The following is a 21,325-nucleotide window of genomic DNA, read 5'->3' on the forward strand; positions in this document are numbered from 1 at the left end:
ACCTGGGAACAAGTCCCATGTCAGGCTCCCTGCATGGAGTCTGCTTCTCCCTCTGCCTATGTCTCTCCTTACCCCCTCCGACCCCTCTGAATAAATAAATAAATCTTAAAAAAAAAAAAAAAGAAAAAAAGAAAACAACACTTGCCAGAAGACACTGAAACAACATCTTAAAAGAACTAAAAGAAAAGCTATCAATATAAAATTCTATATCTGAGAAATTTCTTTCAAAAATGAAGGCAAAATAAAACCTTTTCAACACACAAAAATTAAAGTAATTCATCATGAGCAGCCTTACATTACAAAACAACTTTTTAAAAAGTCCTCCAGGCAAAAAAAAAAAAAAAAAAAAAAAAGTCCTCCAGGCAAAAAGAAAATACCAAATAAAATCTAGATCTACACAAAGGAGTAAGAGCACTGGAAACAGCAGATGTCAGTAAATAATATGCTTTTTCCTTAAAAAAATTTTTTTATCGATAATTGACTATTTAAAGCAAAAATAGGAGCGCTGGGTGGTGCAGTGGGTTGGGCATCCAACTCTTGGTTTTGGTTTAAGTTGTGGTCTCAGGGTTCAGCCTCTCTTGGGATTCTCTTTCTCTCTCCTTCTGTCCCTCCCCAGCTCACCCATGCACTCTTTCTCAAACAGATAAATCTTAAAAAAAGAAAAAAAGCAAAATAACAATAAGGTATTGTGGCAACATGTACAGAAGTAAAATATACAACAGCACAAAGGCCAGAGGAGGGGAAACAAATAAATTAACTATAATGCTCTCATAGTATACATGAAGTCATATAGGTTGAAGATAGCCAAAATAGCACACACAAATCCCCATACCATACTTACGAAGTTAAAACAAAACAAAACAAAACAAAACAAAACAAAACGCATGATGGGGTGCCTGGGTGGCGCAGTCAATTAAGCATCTGACTCTTGGTTTGGGTGCAGGCTGTGAGATGGAGCCCTGCATGTGGCCCTGCTTGGGACTCTCTCTGCCCAACCATCCCCCTAGAATTTATGCAACTAATAACTCCAAAACACAGGAAGCAGGGCATCTGGGTGGCTCAGGTGGTTACAAGTCTGCCTTCTGCTGCTCAGGTCATGATCCCAGGGTCCTGGGATTCAGTTCAGCATAGGGGTCCCGGCTCAGCAGGGAGTTTGCTTCTCCTTCTCCCTCTGCCTCTCCCCCTACTTGCATGCGCTTGTGTGCGCTCTCTCTCAGATAAATAAATAAAGTCTTTAAAAAAAAGGAGTGCCTGGATGGCTGAGTCCATTAAGTTCCCTCCCGATAAGGTCATGGTCAGGGTCGTGGGATCGAGTCCCGTGTCAGGCTCCCCACTCAGCTCCTGGAGTCTGCCTGTCCCTCTCTCTCTGTTCCTCCCTCCACTCGCGCTCTTTCTCATTCTCAAATAAATGAATAAATAAAATCTTTTTTTAAATTAAAAAAATTTTTTTTAAAAAACCACAGGAAACAAATACTGACAGAACTGTAAAGAGAAACAGACAAATCCACAGTTATAGTTAGAAATTTCCAAACCTCTCTACCAGTAATCGATACAGCAAGAAGACAGAAAATCATTAAGGATAGAGAAAATTTGAGTATCACTTCCAACCAATTTGACCTAATTGATATTTACCCAACAACAGTAGCTACACATTCCTTTTAAGTATATATAAAACATTTACCAAGTCTTAATAAATAGAAAAGGAGGGGCACCTGAGTAGCTCAGTCAGTCTGGTGTCTGCCTTCGGCTCACACTGATCGGGGTCCTGGGATGGACCCCTGGGCCTAGGGCTCCCTGCTCAGCGGGGAGTCTGCTTCTCCCTCTCCTTTTGCCCCTTCACTCTTACTCTCTTCTCTCACTTGCACTCTCTCCCTCAAATAAATAACAAAAGCTTTTTAAATAAATAAATAAAAAGGATTTGAATTATGCCAAGTGTTTTCTCCAATCACTATAGAATGAAAATAGAAATCAGTAATGGAAAGCTATCTGAAAAATCCCAGTGTTTAGAAATCAAGCAACAGACTTCTAAATAATCTATGGTAAAAGAAGAACTCACAAGAGTAGTAGAAAATATTTTGACCTGAACAAAAATGAAAATACATCAAAATCTGTGGGATGCACCTAAAATGCTAAACAGAAGGAATTTTATAACAATAAAGGCCTATATTAAGAAAAATAGGAAAGTCTCATATGTTGCATTTTTGTTTACACTCAATTCAAAATATTTTGTAATTTCTCTTGTGATTCTCCTTTGACCCATGGTTATTTAGAAATTGTTTAATTTCCCTACAAAAAAAGAGAAACAGTTTAATTTCCAAATATTTGTAAATTTCCTAAATGAGACTTCTACCTTAAAACACTAGAAAAAGCAAATGAAACCCAATGTAACTCACTGAAAGTAAATATTAAAAATAAGAGGAGAAATAAATGAAACAAGACAGGAAAATAGTAAGGAAAAACAAACCAAAAGTTGGCTCTTCAAGATCAACTAGCCAGACTAATCAGGGAAAAAAGAGAGAGAAAAGATATGAATTATTAGTATCAGAAAGGAATGAGAGAGATGACCAACATCACAAGAATAATATATATTCCTTTGGTTAACAATATAAACATTAATAGGAACATTAAGCAAGTATTATGAATACCTTTATGCTAATATATTTCCAATGCTTTGAAAGACAAGTTATCAAGGCTCACTGAAGAATCAGATACCTTGGATGGATTAATATCTATTAAAGAAATTGAATTTATGATTTAAAAACTTTCCTATAAAGAAAAACTTCAGGCTTAAACGGCATTCACTGGTGAATTCTACCAAGCACTTAAAAAATCATAACAGGGGATCCCTGGGTGGCTCAGCGGTTTGGCGCCTGCCTTTGGCCCAGGGCGTGATCCTGGAGTCCCGGGATCGAGTCCCACGTCAGGCTCCCGGCATGGAGCCTGCTTCTCCCTCCTCCTGTCTCTGCCTCTCTCTCTCTCTCTCTCTCATAAATAAATAAATAAATCTTTAAAAAAAAAATCATAACAATTTTACATCAACTTTTTCAGAAAATCACAGAAGAGAGAATACTTCCCAATTCATTCCATGAAGCCAGCATTATCAAACCAGACTAAAGATGTTAAAACTACAGAACACATCATGGATATTGATAAAATAATTATGTGCAACATTTTAGCAAATCAGATCCAACAATATATACTGCATAACCAAGTAGGATTTATTCCAAGATAAGAAGTTAGAGACTTCAATATCCCTTTCTCAAGTTGATAAAATGACACAGAAAATCAGCAAGGATATAGAAAACTTGAATACCACCAACCAATATCTAGAGAACACTCCACCCAACACAACAGAATATACATCCTTTTCAAACACACATGAAACATTATCCAGAAATCAAGGCCTTGGCAAATAAAAAAGAGCCTCAAATTTTAAGACTGTAATCATATAAACTATGTTCTCCATCCACAATGCAATTATATTAGAAATCAGCATTGAAAAGAAATTTAGGAAAATCCACAGATATTTGGAAATTAAACAACATTTTTCTAGATAATCCGTGGGTGAAAAAGAAATCACAAGGGAAATCATAAAATATGTTGAGAACTGAATGTAAACAAAAACACAACATCTTAAAATTTACGGAATGTAGCTAAAGCACTGCTTGAAGGGAAATGTGTAGCTTTAAATACATATATTAGAAAAGATCTTAAATCAATAACCCAAGATTCCACTTTAAGAAACTAGAAAAATAGCAAACTAAATAAAGCAACCAGGGAAGGAAATATACTTTAGAGCATAAATCAGCAAAATAGAAAACAATAAACAATAGAGAAAAAAAAAATCAATAGAAGTCAAATTCATAGACATGGAAAGCAGAAGGGTGGTTGTCAGGGGGCAGGGTGACGGGAGAGTGGGTAGTTTTTTATGGGTGCAGAGTTTTAATTTTGCAAGATGAAGAGTCCTGGAGATGGGTTGTACAACAATGTTAATGTACTTGACACTACTGAACTCTACACTTAAAAACTGGTTAAGAGGGGATCCCTGTGTGGCTCAGCGGTTTGGAGCGTGCCTTCAGCCCAGGGTGTGATCCTGGAGACCCGGATCGAGTCCCGCATCGGGCTTCCTGCATGGAGTCTGCTTCTCCCCTCCCTCTGCCTGTGTCTCTGCCTTTGTCTCTGCCTCTCTATGTCTCTCATAAATAAATAAAATCTTAAAAAAAAAAACAAAACTGGTTAAAACAATAAATTTTATGTGTATTTTACTACAATTTAAAAAATCATGCTAAATGAAAGTAGCCAGCTGCAAAAGACTACATTTTGTATGATTCCATTTATATAAACTACACAGCTAAGGCAAATCCTAAGAGACAGAAAGCAGATTAGCAGATGCCCGGGGCTGGGAATGGGAACAGGCATCAACTGTAAAAGTACACAAAGGATCTTTCTGGGATGATGGAAATGTTCTAAAACTGGATTGTAGTGATGGTTGCACGACTCTACTATAAATTTACTGAAAAACATGAATTACACACTTAAGATGGGTGAATTTTATGAATTATATGTCAATAAAGCTTTTTTTTTTTTAAGACACACACACACACACAAAATAGAAGCAAATAGAGTAGGAAAGGCCTGAGTGAAAGAAGTCTTTTAAATTGACCTGAAATCCAGAAGAAAATATATGTAAATGTGACTATCAAGATAAAAAAGCAAACAACCACCAAAAAGTCCCACAACCATGCATGGTGAATCATACTGTAAGTCAAAAGATGACAAATTCTGAGAAAATATTTACCATATGCAGAAACAGTCTAACCTTCCTACAAGCAGCACTGAGAAATCAGTAAGAAAATAATCCATTAAGGAAAACAAGCAATGGATTATGAACTGCTAGTTCATGGAAAATGAAGTAAAAATGACTCTAAAACCATATGAAAATACGCTCAACCAAACTCCGAATAAGGGGAGGTAAGTAAAAGTAAAAATATCCTGAGGTACCATTCTTCACTTACTAGGATGACAGAAACTTAAAGTCTGAAAATATACCATGCTGGTAAAGCTATAGGAAAAAGTCACTTTCACTTTTTAAATTTTTGAACACTGTAAATATATCTACTTAAACTAGTCATTACAAAGGGAGGGGGGCAAGGGTGAGCCCACAAACTTATTTCCACTACACCTTGTCTTTCTGAGGTACTTGGCACTAGATTAACTTGCTTGTAACTCACTCATCTTTGTCCTTTTCTCTTCCCATCCTGCATGAAATCTTTTCTCTTCATGGCTTCAGTTACAACATATATGCTGATGACACCCAAATCTCTACTTTCATATCATACCACATATATCCCCTAGGTAAATATATTCAGTGACTTACTGACAATTACCCCAATGTTACACACACCTTAAATTCAGCAGGTTCAAAGCTGAACTCAATCCTTTCCTTCGGATCTCTTCTTCTTTCCACACTCTCTAGCACAGTAACTGGTACGATCATCTGCTGAAGGCCTCTGGATTTTACCTCCCCAACATTTCTCACATTTAGCCCATGGGCTTTAACTATGGCTACTGCTTTATCAGGTTACGTCTCTTCTCATCAGGACTATTAAAATAATCTGACAGTTCTACCTCTATACTTGCATCCATGTAACTCATCTGCCTATACATTACTTTTATAAGGTGAAAATGAAATTATTGTATTGTCTGCTCCAAATTTTTTTTCAACTATTTATAAAGTCTGAACTCCTTAGTATACAAGGCCTTCTGTGATTTGGCCCCTGCTACCTTCTCCAACCTTATTTCTTGCTACAAGTGATAGTCCCAGTTCGTAACCATAAACATAATCTAACATATAATGCAATATATCACAGTTCCCTAACAAAGCTACTACCTGTAGTTTAATCAGAACTAAAAGGACATAATCTTTTTTTTTTTTTTAAGTAGGCTCCATGCCCAGTATGGAGGCCAATGTGGGGCACAAATTCATGACCCTGAGATCAAGACCTGAGCTGAGATCAAGAGTCTGGATGCTCAAATGGCTGAGACACCCAGGCACTCCAGTATACATTCTTAATAACTCAATGATGAAAATGAGACTAATAATAAGTCTTAGTGAGGCAATCATCAGCTTCTAGCAATACCAACTTAAAAAGACTCATTCCATGTTTTTCTGACAAGTTCCTATCTCTGAGGACCCCTGCAGCAAAAGGAATGAGACCACAGGTTTGATTCTGGTAATAGGGCCTACTTGAGAGCTATATCAAATCCAGAGCTTTCTTTCATAATCTGGTCTATGGGGACCTTGATGGCCCTCCATTCCAGAGTAAACTTGTTTGTTATATTGATGATATCTTGCTGACTGGACTTGGTAGTTGAACCTCATAACTTAGACTCCTTGGTAAAATACATATGTGGCCAGAGTGTGGGGGAAAGAAATCCCACAAAAACTCCCCTCCCAATGAAAATTCTTGGGGTCCAACAGTCCTACTAATATAACCCTTCTAAGATGAAGGATAAGTTGTTGCATCTGGTTCCTGCTACCACTATGAAACTTAAAGCCTTGTGGGCCTCTTTGGATTTGGGAGGCAACATATACCTCATTTGGGTGAGCTACTCCAACCTTTTATCTAGCAAACCCATTTTGAGCCAGTTTTGAGGAGAGCTCCACAACAGGTCCAAGCTGCCATGAAAGCTGTTCTAGCACTTGGGCCATCTGACCCAGAAGATCCCATGGTGACTGAAGCATTTTTGATAGATAGGGAGCCTCTGGCCATTATCCATAGGTGAATAGACAGCACAGATCTTTGGATTAGGGGCAAAGCTATGCTATGCTCTGAAGAACTATTGAGTTAATAGTTTCTAGCTTGTTACTGAGTTCTCGTAGAGACCAAACACTTGACCATGGGTCACCAAATTACCACATGACCTGAACTCCTTGGCTTGAAATGGATGTTACCAGGTACACCAAATCATAAAGTTGGGCATTCACATAGTACTCCACCCTCAAGTGGGAACGGTCTATACAAGACTGGGCTTGAGCAGGTCCTAAGACACAAGTAAAATGTATGAGCAAGTGACTCAGACACTCATGAAATTATTGGCTCCTGCTCACATATTGCTTCATCTCCTTCATCTTACACCTATTGCCTCATGGGGAGATCCCTTTGACCAACTGATTAAGGAACTTTGGGCCTTGTTTTTAGGTGTTTTTTTTTTTTTTTTTTTAAGATTTTATTCATTTGTTCATGAGAGACACAGAGAGAGAGAGAGAGAGAGGAGAGAGGAGAGAGAGAGAGAGAGAGGCAGAGACATAGGCAGAGGGAGAAGCAGACTTCATGCAAGGAGCCCAACGTGGGACTCGATCCCAGGACTCCAGGATCATGCCCTGGGCTGAAGGCATGCGCCAAACTGCTGAGCCACCCAGGGATCCCCATTTTTAGGTGGTTCTACATGAACCATCTAGCACCAACTGCAAATGGACAGCAAAGCACCACATTCCCATTCAGGGTTGATCTTGAGAGACTTTGATAAGGGAACTCCCCAAAATGGTCAGAACTTTGAGTGATGTAACAGTCATTCACTTTGCCTGGAAGGCGAGATGGCCACAGGTATGGATTTACACTGATTCAAGAATGATTAGCAGTTTGGCTGGACAGCCAAGGACTTGGAAGGGACATAATTGGAAAGCTGTAGACCAGAGGCTTGGGGAAGAGGTATGCTGAATGAGCTTTCCAAGTAGGTATTTAGAACGTAAAGATATCTGTGTTCCATATAAACGTTCACCAAAGAATTACCCCAGCAGAGGAGTATCTTGATACTTAGATAAAATTTCCTATTCTTTGGATATCGGCCTCTTTCCCTAGCTACCCTTGTCTTGCCCAATGGACTCATGATCTCAGTAGCTGTAGCAGCCAAGCTGAAGGTTAGCAACATAGATTTTTACTCATCAATTCGGTTCTAGCCAAAGATGAGTACCTAGCCTGCCAACTATAAAAAAATCGACAATGAAACCATTCCTGATACTGGTTCATTTCCATCGTGAGAGGAGCAGTAATTTCTCCCTACTAGAATATATTCCAGATATGGATCTGTCTTCCTTGTCCTTGATATTTCTGTCAAAACCACCATCCATGAACTTACAGAATGCCTTATTTTCTCATCATGGTATTCCATACAACATTGGCTGTGATCAGGGAACTTTTTTTATGGATAATTAAAGCTTAGCAATGGGTATTTGGATCATGAACCAACTGGTCTTACTATGTCTCCCATTATCTTGAAGCGGCGGGCCGGAAAGAATAGCGGAACAGCAGGCTAGTTACCAATCTACTGTCTCTGAGCTCCAAATCCATCCTTGTGTTACCCAAACAAATTCTCCTTTTCCAGCCACCTCAATGATATTAAGTTTTATTAATAAAAGGCATGGGAGGGCCACTACAAAGTGATGAAGGGGCTTCTCTTCCCAGTTCCATGTTTTTATTTCACACAGTAGCAAATGGATCAGTGTGAGGGTCTGGTAGTGCTCACTTCGGTGACCATCACAGCCTGGCTCCTGCCCACATGATCTCTGGCAAGTTTCTCAGCTCCCAACAGGCCATTGCTATGGACCAGCTCCAGCTCCAGCACACTGCCATGCAAAAGTCACTGCTATGGCAGATTACGTATTCCTGGAACCATACTCTCTCCAAAGAGGTCTGAATTTCAGGCTTGGGAAGGGGGTTGGAAAAAGGTATTTTCTATTATCTTTCCTTGTTTACTCTCATCCTAGAGGGTAGTAGCAGTTTTCTGCATATGCTATTTCTGAACCCCTTATGAGTGCTCTTTTACCCATTTTTAGTAGTTAAGCATCTTTTGCTAGTTAACAGGTTTTTTTTTTTTTTTAAGATTTTATTTATCTATTCATGAGAGACACATAGAGAAGCAGAAACATAGGCAAAGGGAGAAGCAGGCTCCCTACAAGGAGCCCAATATGGGACTCAATCCCAGGGCCTGGGGATCAGGACTTGACCCAAAGGAAGACGCTCAACCACTAGGCTCCCTACAAGGAGCCCAATATGGGACTCAATCCCAGGGCCTGGGGATCAGGACTTGACCCAAAGGAAGACGCTCAACCACTGAGCCTCCCACGTGCCCCTAGTTAACAGTTTATTTATATTAAACTTTTCCCTCTTCAATTACTGGTATGGCTTCCATCTTCTGAGTGATACGGACGGCCTTTTGAGGATAGTTATAGCATCAGTTAGGCACCAGTAATACTTTTGGGGGTGGAGGGACACTTGGGTGGCTCAGCGGTTGAGCACCTGCCTTTGACCCAGGGCATGATCCTGGAGTCCCAGGATTGGGTTCCACATTGGGCTCCCTGCGTGGAACCTGCTTCTCCCTCTGCCTATGTCTCTGCCTCTCTCTCTCTCTCTCTCTGTTTGTGTGTGTCTCTCATGAATAAATAAATAAAATCTTTAAAAAAATTACTTTTGGGGTGGGGATAATAATATTTAATGCCTTCCAGTATGTAGTATATGCTCTGAATCAGCAATGAATATATGGGATTATTTCTTGTATAGGTAGGATTCACCAGTCTGGAATTAAAGGGTGAGAATGGCAGTCACCCCTCACACTATTACCCCTAATAATCTGCTAGTGAAATTTCTGCTTTCTATTCTAACAACTTTGGATCGATGCTGCTGGCTTAGAAGTTTTCATTCCCAAAGGAGATATCCTTCCACCAGGGGGACACAATGGTTCCATTAAACTGAAGTTAAGACTACTATGGGCTCCGGTGAACCAAAAATTAACCCTATTCTTTAATAGGGGGTTATTTATTGGCAAAGGTGACTGATTTCAGAAAAAAACAGGGTTATTTCTAACATAATGAGGGAAATGAGTATAACTGGACTACAGAGAATTCTCTGAGGCCTCTCAGTGCTCTCATACCCTGTGATAGAAGTTAGTGAAAAATGAAACAATCCAATTCAGGCAGGACTACTCTGGACATTAACCCTTTAGTAATGAAGGTCTGGGTCGCTCCACCAGGCAAGAAACTATGATCAACTTAGGTTCTTGCTGAAAGCAGAAGAAATATGGAATGGTTAATGGAAGAAAGAATACAGCTCTAACACATGACCAATTACAGAAACAAAGGATAGCTATATATTAGACAAAAGCATAATTTTGCCTTTAATTTGGTTTGAAAAATTAGAGGAAGCGTGTATAGTTGCCGAGTTGACAAAGGGTAGACTACAGCAGTTTTGTACTTTGCCAACTTGGCTAAGCTAGAACTAAGTGTCCCCAAGTCCCCCTCTCTGTAGGGTTCTGGGTTAAAGTTGGCCAAAAAAGGAAATGTGCCCAAGACCTGGAAGGTGAAAGGGAAGCAGCTGCTACTATGTTGAAGGTCACTGTGATTAGAGGTGGTGAGCAATAGCCATGAAGGGTCTGGCTATAACCCGGTGTGCCCTTGCTTTCTCCTGCCCATACCTAGCTCTTCTGGCTGAGTAACAGAACCTAGTAGAAGCAACAGCCATCCACAGACTTCATCTACTCTCCTTTGGTGTGGTCCCACTCCACCAACCAGACACAGAATCCAGCCCCAGATGCCATGGCAAGCTTGGATCTGCTCACCCATAACAGTGCTTCAGAGGAGCTGGTTAATGACATTTCTCTGATCCTCCATCTCTCAGTTTTAGGCTGTTCTCCAGCTTCTCTCACATTGTATAAGATCCAATTCCTACAATAAATCCTTAATTCTACAATATTCATAGTGGTTCTGCTAAACTCTGACCGATAAACTATGTTTTTCAGATAAAGCTGTCTCTGTGTACAACGTATACTTAGATACCACACCTCATCTCGTTCCTTGAAGTCAGAAAAGACAACTCGTTCTCTTGAAGTCAGAAAAGACAACTCTACAACAATTTCTGTATAAGTAGAGCTCATCTTTATTGTTGTAGGCTTGTGCCATTTGGCCATGGGAATGAATAATCATACATGTTCATGGAGAGAATATTTTGAAAAAGAACCCCCCCAAAACTAAGAAATATGAAGTATTTAGGAACTACTGCAGATAAATGCCTTAATCCTTATTATGGTGCTGTATTCTAGAGTTTGCTCAAACTTACACAGAACAAAGAATGATTTCTGGATGCTTGAGAATATGCTCATGGAGGTTAAGGTGTAGTTTATAATAAAATTTTACTTGTGATTTCCTTGTTTATATATTGGAGACTGATGTTAGTATTTCTACACTGAAACTTGGCAATTAATTACTGAATGCAGACATCCTGTCTGTAACATTTTCCAGGTCCTAAACAAGAATATTAGTTTTCAAAAATCTGGACATATCTGTCCTCTGTGCTGTACATACCCATTTGTTTGTAAATTAGCCCAAATATTCAAAGGCCCTTAAGAGCGATGTTTTTTTAATTTCCTAGCCTTTACATAGGATAAGATTTGTAAACTGATTCTGAAAAGCTTAAGAACTCAGTACTACAATTTTAGCTTTTACAAATCGAACCTTATTCTTTAAGAGATTTTACTTATTTATTTGACAGAGATACACACACAAGCAGGGGGAGCAGCAGGCAGAAGGAGAAGCAGGCTCCCTGCAGAGCAGGACCCTGAGATCATGATCTGAGCCAAAGGCAGATGCTTAACTGACTGAGCCACCCATGCACCCAAACATTTTTTAAAATGAAAGATAACTGTAAATACAGGCTTTTCTGAACACACGGGTCACTACAATGGGCATCAAAAAACTAACCTATAACTGGGAGTGCCTGGCTGGCTCAGTCAGGAGAGCATGTGACTCTTGATCTTGGGGTTTTAAGTTAGAGCTCCACATCGAGAGTAGAGATTACTTAAAAATAAAACTTTAAAAACAAAACAAAACAAACAGAAACTAACCTATAACTAGTGGTGTGCTGGAGTCAATTTGCTAAATTTTCAGGAGTTTTGCAAGCTGGTTGTTAAACAATGTTATTAAAAATTAGTACAATTACATTTAAAACAAAGGTAATAAATAACCTAAACTCATCAGTTCCTATTTTACTACAATTTATCATCATCTATGCTCAAGGATTTTTTTATATTTTATCTATAAGGTGGAAATTAAAGTTGCACATTACCACCTCTCTTCCTAATGCTATATTCCATGATGTCATGTTAGTAGTGTGAAATCAGCCATGTTGGGTGTATTTGTACCACAGAAATAGGCAAACTAGATCAATCAGGGCTTTTGGGGTTAAAAAAGCCTCAGGAAAACAGCGAATCGGATATTCCAGTAAAGGAGCCATACTCCAAAGGGGAAAAGACCAATAAAATAGTATAAGGGCTAAAAGGACTGTAGAGATCACCTAATATCCTAGGATAGTCCACAAAGACTCAGAAAGAATACAAGGGGAGTTCTAAAGACAGTTAAGCACATGATCTTTGAATAGAACAATGCTCACAGAGACAGTGACATGAGATAGTTAAAGTAAACTGAGACAAGACTGAAATAGTGAGAAATGGCAGACTGTAAAATGACTGGGACTTACTACAAATGCCATTCTAAAGGTATGGACCATTACCTCTAATGTAATAAGGAGCTACTGAAGGTTTGAAGGCAGGAAAGAGGACTTTAATCTGGCAACAATGCATAGAATTCAGTAAAGATAGTTAAACACTTTATTTTTGGAAACCATGAGGCTGACCAAAGAAATTGCATTACATATAATCAACAAAAGTCTTGAGTTTGGTGTTAAAAAATCAACTGAAACTCAAAGCTCCATAGAATACAAGCTCTGTGATTCCATGTATATAGAATGCAAGTCCGTCTATACTGACAAAAAGTAAATCAGTGGTTGCCAGGTGTCAGAGAAGAGATGAGCTACAAAGGAGCACAAGGGCTCTTGTAGGTGATAGAAATGTTGTTACCTTAAAAAAATTAATTATTAGAGAGAGAGAGAGAGAGAGAGAGAACACCCATATGTGTACATGAGTGGGGGTTAGGGGTAGAGGGAGAAGCAGACTCCCCACTGAGCAGGGAGCCTGATGCAGGGCTGGATCCCAGGACTCTGAGATCATGACCTGAGTCAAAGGCAGACATTTAACCTACTGAGCCACTCACGTGCCCCAAAATGTGCTGCTATCTTGAGATGGGTGCATAGAACTATGGAGACTTATTAGATGGTACACTTTAAATGGATGAAGCTCATTGTACTCAAGTATTCCCCTTCAACTTGATAAGAAAAAAGAATTACAACTCAAACAACTTAATCAGACATTTGATGTTATTTCAGCATAAATGGCAAAGTTATGCAAATAACAGCAGTTTTATTTATTTATTTTTTAAATTTTTATTCATTTATGATAGTCACAGAGAGAGAGAGAGAGAGAGAGAGAGAGGCAGAGACATAGGCAGAGGGAGAAGCGGGCTCCATGCACCGGGAGCCCAATGTGGGATTCGATCCCGGGTCTCCAGGATCGCGCCCTGGGCCAAAGGCAGGTGCTAAACCACTGCGCCACCCAGGGATCCCCCATAACAGCAGTTTTAGAAGAGCAGAACCAAACTTCTAGTTTCCTTCTTTCCTCTGATCAGCCCTCAGTATCTACAGTCACTGCCAATTCTTTTCCCCAGATGTCATGTACAGGTAAAATCTCATTTCATAACTTTCCCTCATCCCATGGCCATGCTACCTAATTCCTCCCGTCCGTTCCTAGCAACCTCTGGAAGGTTGCTCATTTTCTTCACCTGTATCATGGGAGTAACATTACCTACCTCATAGGTATTTAAAATAATTCACACACACAAGAGCTCAAAGTAGTTATTATTTGTCTTAGTCATTTTCTACACTTATGCTGAGGCCGAGTCTGTCTCATTTATCTCTGCATTTCTCTCACTGTACCTAACATAAGTTACAATGAATAGTACGCCCAAAATAAGTATTCCTTCAGAGAAATGTCTGTAGCACCCAGAAATTCAGATATGAAGAAGACAACATCATACAACAAGTAAGAATCTGAAGTGTAACCATAAAGACACAAACGTTTCGTGCCATTTGAAAAGAATGATCAGTTATGACTGAAGAATTACGAAACGCGTCTAAGAGGTGACATTGAGCTAGGCCAAGTCTGAAGGAAAAGTGCACATCCACCTCCCTGCACGGTAATTGTAAATACTGTAAAATACAAGGCCAAGAGAAACATCTTCAATAGTGACATGTTAAATCATTAACGGTGAAATACTATAAACAGGCCCAAGGAGGCAAGCAACACTAGGCTCTCCACACACCCACTTCATGCGGAGGAGCTACCTTTTCTAATGACCGAATAATTACAACAGTGTTCCAGTACCATCTGGCTTGTGGTCTACAAGTTCACGATGGAGTAAGGTTTAAGGACCAAATCCCAGGATCGGAATTTCAAGATCCCTGTGCCACTAACACTGGGCAGGAAATCCGAGGACTCCGAGGACTGCCACCTTCCCGCTAAGCGGACTCAGGGGGAAGTATGACTACTGTTCCAAGTCTGAACTCGGAGGTGGTCCCGGGAAAGGCACTGCAGCCTGCGGGGGCCCAGCTGCACTTGAAGGGTTGCTGTGGGCTGGGAGCGGCACAGCGGCTTCCATGGGGCCTACACTCGCCTTCCCGAGCATCCCAGAAGCCAGGGTAGCACTAATCTGCTAAACCGAGTCGCCGGAATCGGTCTGAGGTCGCCGCGATGGCAGAACACGCGAGTTTGCCGCCACCCCGAGTCTCAAAGGCTAAGCAACCCCAAGTCCCGCTGAGAAAGCGCCCTGCGGTTTCCATTTGCCCTCCTGCCTCGTGAGGAGGACTGGAAGGTGAAGAGCCGGCTTTCCGCAGCGGCCCTGGCAGGCCCGGACGCAGCCAGGGGCCGCACGGAGGGGGCGGACAAAGAGATCTCGGGCCACACGCTCCACAAAGCCGGGGAACAACGCGGGCGTCAAGCCCTCGCCCAGGCGGCCGCAGGTCCGCCGGGCCCCGCCGCCGCGACGTCAAAGGGTGCCCGGGGGCCCCGGGAGGCAGGGCGCGGCCAACCTCACCTGCCGCTTGTTCATTCGCCGCACATCGTCCAAAAAATCTAGAGACAGCATGGCGCGGCCGGTGAAGGAGGACACGGGCAGCGGAGAGGGCGCGAAAGGACCGGCGGGCGGAACGGCTGGCGGACCGGCCGGGCTCGCACTGGACAGGACCCCGCCTCGCCCGCACTTCCGCTTCCGGGGCGGGAACCGGCGCTCCCGCCCCGCCCCCACCCCGTCCCCTGCGTCGCTGCGGAGGGCCGACAAAGGGACTCGCGACTCTCCTAATCAGGTCTCCCGGACTCGTCTCGCTGGGGGAGGGTACTCCCACGCCGGGCCTCGCCTGCCGAGAACCTGCCGGAGCCCCGGGTCCGGGTCCCGGCCCGGCCCTCGGCCCCCGGCGGAGGCGGTGACCCGGCTTCTCCCGGAGGCCGCCCTGCCACCTCCGGGAGGCGGGCCCTCGTGCGCGGCCGACCAATCGGAAACCAGTGTCAGGCGTCCCCGGCGGCTGCAGCAGGTCCGCGGTCGGGGTGTGGCGTTGGGTGTGTGGCCTGGCTTGGCTTCCCGGGCTGGGGCTGGTGTCCCGCGCTCCGGGAAGTGGCGCTCAGGTGGTTTCGTTAAGGGCTTTAGGGGTAAAGGTGGGGGATAAGAGAGCCGTTCGAAGCACTACCCGAGCTTCCCCGGACTTTCAGGGGCTCTGGGTGGAGGAGAGAACAAACCAAAGGCTGCTAGGGTGTGATGAGACCACCAGGGGTGCGGGGTGTCAGGAAGTCCCTGGGGCACCAAGCGTGACCTCGCTAAGGGCATCTGCCTCCTGCTTTTGTTACCTTGGGCGCCTGGATGCGACCCTCTTCTCGCTGCCCCTGACTCTGTTGCAAACAGCCTTTGCCTTGACTTACTAAAGTTGCTCATATGCACCTAGGACAAGAAGGACCAGATGTGATCTCTTACTATTATTTCCATCTTCTTCGAAATAGGAAGCATCTCACATTTGGGGGGAAGGATCTACCAAAACTTTGTGCCCAACTTTGCAATTCTTTACATGGAAAATGAACTCAAAGGGCACCTGGGTGGCTCAGTGGTTGAGCGTCTGCCTTTGGCTCAGGTCGTGATCCCGAGGTCCTGGGATTGAGCCCAGCATCAGGCTCCCCGCAGGGAGCCTGCTTCTCCCATTGCCTGTGTCTCGCCTCTGTGTCTCTCAAGAATAAATACATAAAATCTTTAAGAAAGAAAAGAAAATGATCTCAAAATAAAAAAAAATATTTTGGAGGATGGCTATAATGAAAAAGATAGTAAGTTTGGGGGAGGATAGAAGCCTCTAGGCTTCTGGTGGGAATGTGAAATGGGACAGCCATTTTGGAAAGTGGACTGGTAGTTCCTCAAAAGGTTAAACATAGAGCTATTATATTAACCATATTAACCAGCAATTCTCCATATTAACCAGCAATTCTCAGGGCTAGGTATATGTCCAAAAGAATTGAAAGCTTTATGGCCACACAAAAACTTGTAGGTGAATGTTTGTGTCAGTGTTTTCCATAAAAGCCGAAATGGACAAATAACCCGACTGTGCATTAACTGATGAAAGGATAAGCAAAATGCAGTATGGCTGTACAATGGTATATGATTTTTCAATTAAAATTAAGAGAAATGCATAACATAGATTGAACCTTGGTAACATTAAGCTTAGTGAAAAAAAGTCAGTCATAAAAGATCACATAATGTATGATTCCATTTATATAAAATGTCCAGGATAGGCAAATTGATAGAGATAGAATGAAGTGGTTGCCTAGGCCTGGAAGGGTTGGGAGAAATGGAGAGTGACTGCTACTGATTATAGGGGTTTCTTTTAAGGGGTGTTGAAAATAATGTTCTAAAATTGAGGTGATAATTGTACTACTTTGTGAATATACTAAAAAGCACTGAATTGTACACTTTATTTTTTTTAAGATTTTATTTATTCGTGAGAGACACAGAGGCATAGACATAGGCAGAGGGAGAAGCAGGCTCCCTGTGGGGACCCCGATCCAATACTGGATTCCAGGACCCCAGGATCATGCCCTGAGCTAAAGGCAGTTGCTCAACACTGAGCCACCCAGGTGCCCTGAATTGTACACTTTAAATCGGTGAACTGTATAGTATACAACTTATATCACAATAAGCTGTCATGAAAAAGAAAAAGAAGGAAAAAGGGGCGCCTGGGTGGCTCAGTTGGTTGAGTTGACCTTTGGCTCAGGTCATGATCCCGGGGTCCTGGGATGGAGCCCCATGGCAGGTTCTCTGCTGAGCAGGGAGCCTGCTTCTCCGTCTCCTTCTGGGCTCCCCCTGCTTTTCCTCTCTCAAATAAATACTTAAAAAAAAATTTTTTTTTTTTAAAGAAAAGAGGGCAGTCCAGGTGGCTCAGCAGTTTAGCACCACCTTCAGCCTGTGCTGTGATCCTAGAGACCCAGTATCGAGTCCTGAGTCAGGCTCCCTGCATGGAATGGAGCCTGCTTCTCCCTCTGCCTGTGTCTCTGCCTCTCTCTCTGTGTCTCTCATGAATAAGTGAATAAAATCTTTAAAAAAGAAAGAAAAAATAAAAGAAAGAAAAAACATTGATGTCTTGTTCACTGTTAAATTTCCAGTGGTGAACACACAACTTGGCATATATTAGGTACCCAATAAATATTTGTTGAATTTAAAATGTGTGTATGTGTATATGTGTGGTGATCTCCAATTGCTGCCCATAGGCACCTCATACTGAGTTGAAAAATGAATTCCTGATTTTTCCAAATGAGGAAGGCCTGTGGAGGAAAATACACATAAACTCCATGAGGGCAGGGACCATGTCCATCCCTCTGTCCCCAGCTCTCATAATAGTGCCAAACTCATAGCAAACACTCAATAAGTATTTGTTAATAAATGTTGACTGTGGATTCTAACCTAAATTCTGGCTGATAGAGTGTTTGGCCTATGCTTGCTAATGTTTAATTCAAATCTAAAGATGAGGTTCCATAACCATTTAGATAGGTATGAGCCTCAGTCAGTCTTCATATTGTGAAGAAAAGAGCCCTAAGAGAGGCATGAAGTTCCGGGGGCTTCAGATGTAGCAAGAGTCAAGTAGTTGGGGATGTTCAAAGAGGCTTCAGAAGGCAGAGAACATGTGATATACAGGTAAAATTTATTTGATATGTGGATCAAGTTGGCAGGTGAAAAGGATATCAATGGAGAGAATTGTAGCAATAAAAGTATAGGGGCAGAAAACTGGAAAAGATATTTGGGAAATCCAATTTGATTCTCCAACTTTGCCCATAGCTTAAGGAACAGGGCTAGTTGGGTCTGTAGGTGTTCTTTTGTCACTGAGGAAATTTGAGGAAGCCTAAGATGTCATTTGTTGGATTTACATAATTTCTCCTTATGGCCACATTCAGGTACTGCTCTACATCTGTAATTTTATATGCCCATAAGCCAGTTTCTAATAGTTACTTCTTTCTTATTCCTCTGTATATTTTAAATTATACAAATAATACATGAGCACATTCTTATCATGAAAGATTAAAACAAGACAAGCAATCCAGAGCTTCTAGGTATATACCTAAAAGAATTGAAAGCAGCGTCTTAGGGGCATCTGGCTGGCTCAGAAGAGCAAGCAAACTCTTGATCTCAGGGTCATGAATTTGAACCCTGTGTTGAGTGTAGATATTACATAAGTAAATACTTAAAAAAATAAAAAGTATGGTCTTTTTTTTTTTTAATTTTTATTTATTTATGATAGTCACAGAGAGAAAGGCACGCAGAGACACAGGCAGAGGGAGAAGCAGGCTCCATGCACCGGGAGCCTGATGTGGGATTCGATCCCGGGTCTCCAGGATCGCGCCCTGGGCCAAAGGCAGGCGCCAAACCGCTGCGCCACCCAGGGATCCCAAAAGGATGGTCTTAAGGAAATAATTGCACATCCATGTTCATAGCAGGGTTATTCACAATATCCAAAAGGTGGAAGTAACCGAACTGTCCATCAATGAATGAATGAAAAGGAACACCTGGGTGGCTCAGTGGTTGAGCATTTATCTTTGGCTCAGGGCGTGATCCTGGAGTCCCAGGATCAAGTCCCACATCGGGCTCCCTGCATGAAGCCTGCTTCTCCCTCTGCCTGTGTCTCTGCCTCTCTCTGTGTCTCTCATGAATAAATAAATAAATCTTTTTTAAAAAAAATGAATGAATGAACAAAATGTGACAGAAACCATGGAATAGTATTCAATCTTCAAAAGAAATGAAATTTTTAAGGAAGATTTTATTTTACTTATTAAAAAGAGAGCACAAGCAGGGGGAGGGGCAGAGGGAGAGGGAGGAGCAGACTCCCCACTGAACAGGGAGCATGATGTAGGGCTGGATCCCAGGACCCCAAGATCAGGACCTGAGCTGAAGACAGACACTTAACTGACCGAACCACCCAGGCGCCCCAAGAAATGAAGTTCTGATAAATGCTACTACATGAACGAACCTTGAAGATGTTATACTAAGTGAAATAAGCCAGATACAAAAGGTCAAATAATGTAAGGGCACCACTCATATGAGATACCGAGAATAGTCAAATTCATAGAGACAGGAAGTAGAATAGTACTGGGGGTTTGAGAAGAAGAAAATGGGAAGTTCTTGTTTAATTGGTATAGAGCTTCAGCTTTTCCAGATGATAGAGTTCTGGAGATGGGTTGCACAACAATGTGAATATACTTAACACCACAGAACTCAGCACTGAAAGACAGTTAAGATAGGAACAGTCTCTGTTTTGTTGTCCTGCCCACCGCTTCCCTGCAGTGTATTCAGTAAGCTATTTCCTTTTTTTTTTTTTTAAAGATAGTTAAGATGGTAAGTTTTGTTTGTGTTGTGTGTGTGTGACCACAATTTGAAATAAAAAAGATGGGCATATAGAGAGTAGAATATGAAAGTTCCCATTGTTCTCTTAGTCTCTCCCCTCCTTGGGCTGTACACCTCTTTTAACAGTTTTTTCTCCTAATGCTTTCTTCCTATGTACTTAAAATTTACACTCACTTTTTTAAAAAAGATTTTATTTATTTATTTATTTATTTATTTATTTATTTATTTATTTATTTATTTATTTATTTGAAATAGAGCACAAGCAGTGGGGCAGGGGAAGGGGAGGGAGAAACAGGCTTCCTGTGGAGCAGGGAGCCCAATGTGGGGCTCAATCCTAGGACCCTGGGATCATGACTTGAGCCAAAGGCAGATGCTTAACTGACTCACTTTTTTATGTAAGTGGAGTCACACTGTACATTTCCTGTCAGTTTTTGCTCTTCATTCATATACCTTTTTCCATTCCAGTAAGTCCTCTGGTCACATGACTATAATTTTTCTCCCAGTCTATCACCCTTCTTCCAACACATGGTCTCTGGACCGGTGACCTCTCAAGTTGTCTACAGGCTATTTTATTAGAGTCAGAAGCTTTATTCACACCTACTTCACAAATTTTAGATTTCAGATTAAATATGATTTTCTCAGAAATCATGTTATACCCTTAATAGTCATTTTGCTCATAAGGTGTTGGTTATGTTGGCTCTATATTTTATCTCAGATGAAGTTTAATTAGTAGGGTGTAGTTAATCTAAACTAATGTGTTGTTTTACTATATGTGTTATTGTTTGTATGTTCAATGTGAAATTTCATTTGTTACATTTTATCTTAGATTCACAAAAATAGATCAATAATTCAATTAGTTAGTTGAAAGTTAATTAAATCAGTATGCTGAATATGTTCTTTTCTTTTTTCTTTCTTTTTTTTTTTTTGCTGAATATTTTCAAACTTAGAAAAAAAAGTTGCAAGGGAACATTGGCCAGGAGTCCAGCACAGATAACAATAGAGTATGACTCTGACTGTGCTGAGGCGGGGCAATCCACAAGCATGATGAATTATGAGAGCAGCTGAAAAAGAAAAGGCCTAATATGAAATACAATGAGCCTCTAGGACATATGTTTTATTAAACTGGTAATCTATTTTCTCCTGGTTCCAGTACATTAGGTTATGAAACTTGGCCAAATGGTGGCAGAAAGCCAATGAAGCCTTAGTGCCATTTTTAAAAGTTCCGTGGCCAATCAGATAGTCAAAACAAATTTTTCTAGAGGGAGATGAGCCCACAAAATAATGTTTCCTAAAAAGACATTGATAATATTCACCCCTAAAGATACGAGAAGGGGTCAAAACTATAGAGACATCCTTTAAAGTTGCACTTTTCAAAGCCAAAACAGTGACAGGTCATATTCTTGACAAGAATAAATCATAAATTTTTAAATCAATCATAACATTAATGATAAATATGCCCAGTAA

The 21,325-nt window shown here is 41.3% G+C and overlaps 2 protein-coding genes across 8 annotated transcripts in view; one reads left to right on the forward strand and one right to left on the reverse strand.

The window, feature by feature from the left end:
* SEC11A (SEC11 homolog A, signal peptidase complex subunit) overlaps positions 1–15,453 on the reverse strand; it is a 40,587-nt gene extending 25,134 nt beyond the window's left edge. For 2 of the 5 annotated variants that reach the window (XM_077873299.1, XM_077873290.1), the window contains exon 1: positions 15,035–15,193. Coding sequence is in view for 3 of the 5 variants with exons in the window: in XM_077873307.1 (XP_077729433.1) it covers positions 15,035–15,085 (51 nt within the window). In the remaining 2 variants the exon portion in view is untranslated. Of the gene's footprint in view, positions 1–15,034 lie in introns of all 5 variants that reach the window. The other 3 variants (XM_077873307.1, XM_077873282.1, XM_077873272.1) reach the window with 3 other exon arrangements.
* The window catches only part of ZNF592 (zinc finger protein 592), a 75,758-nt gene continuing 69,735 nt past the window's right edge, over positions 15,303–21,325 (forward strand). The window contains exon 1 of one of the 3 annotated variants that reach the window (XM_077873260.1): positions 15,303–15,527. The gene's annotated coding sequence lies outside the window, so the exon portion shown is untranslated. The remainder of the gene's footprint in view (positions 15,528–21,325) is intronic. The other 2 variants (XM_077873251.1, XM_077873213.1) reach the window with 2 other exon arrangements.

The sequence above is a fragment of the Canis aureus genome, chromosome 2 (genome assembly GCF_053574225.1).
Source record: "Canis aureus isolate CA01 chromosome 2, VMU_Caureus_v.1.0, whole genome shotgun sequence".
Taxonomy (NCBI): domain Eukaryota; kingdom Metazoa; phylum Chordata; class Mammalia; order Carnivora; family Canidae; genus Canis; species Canis aureus.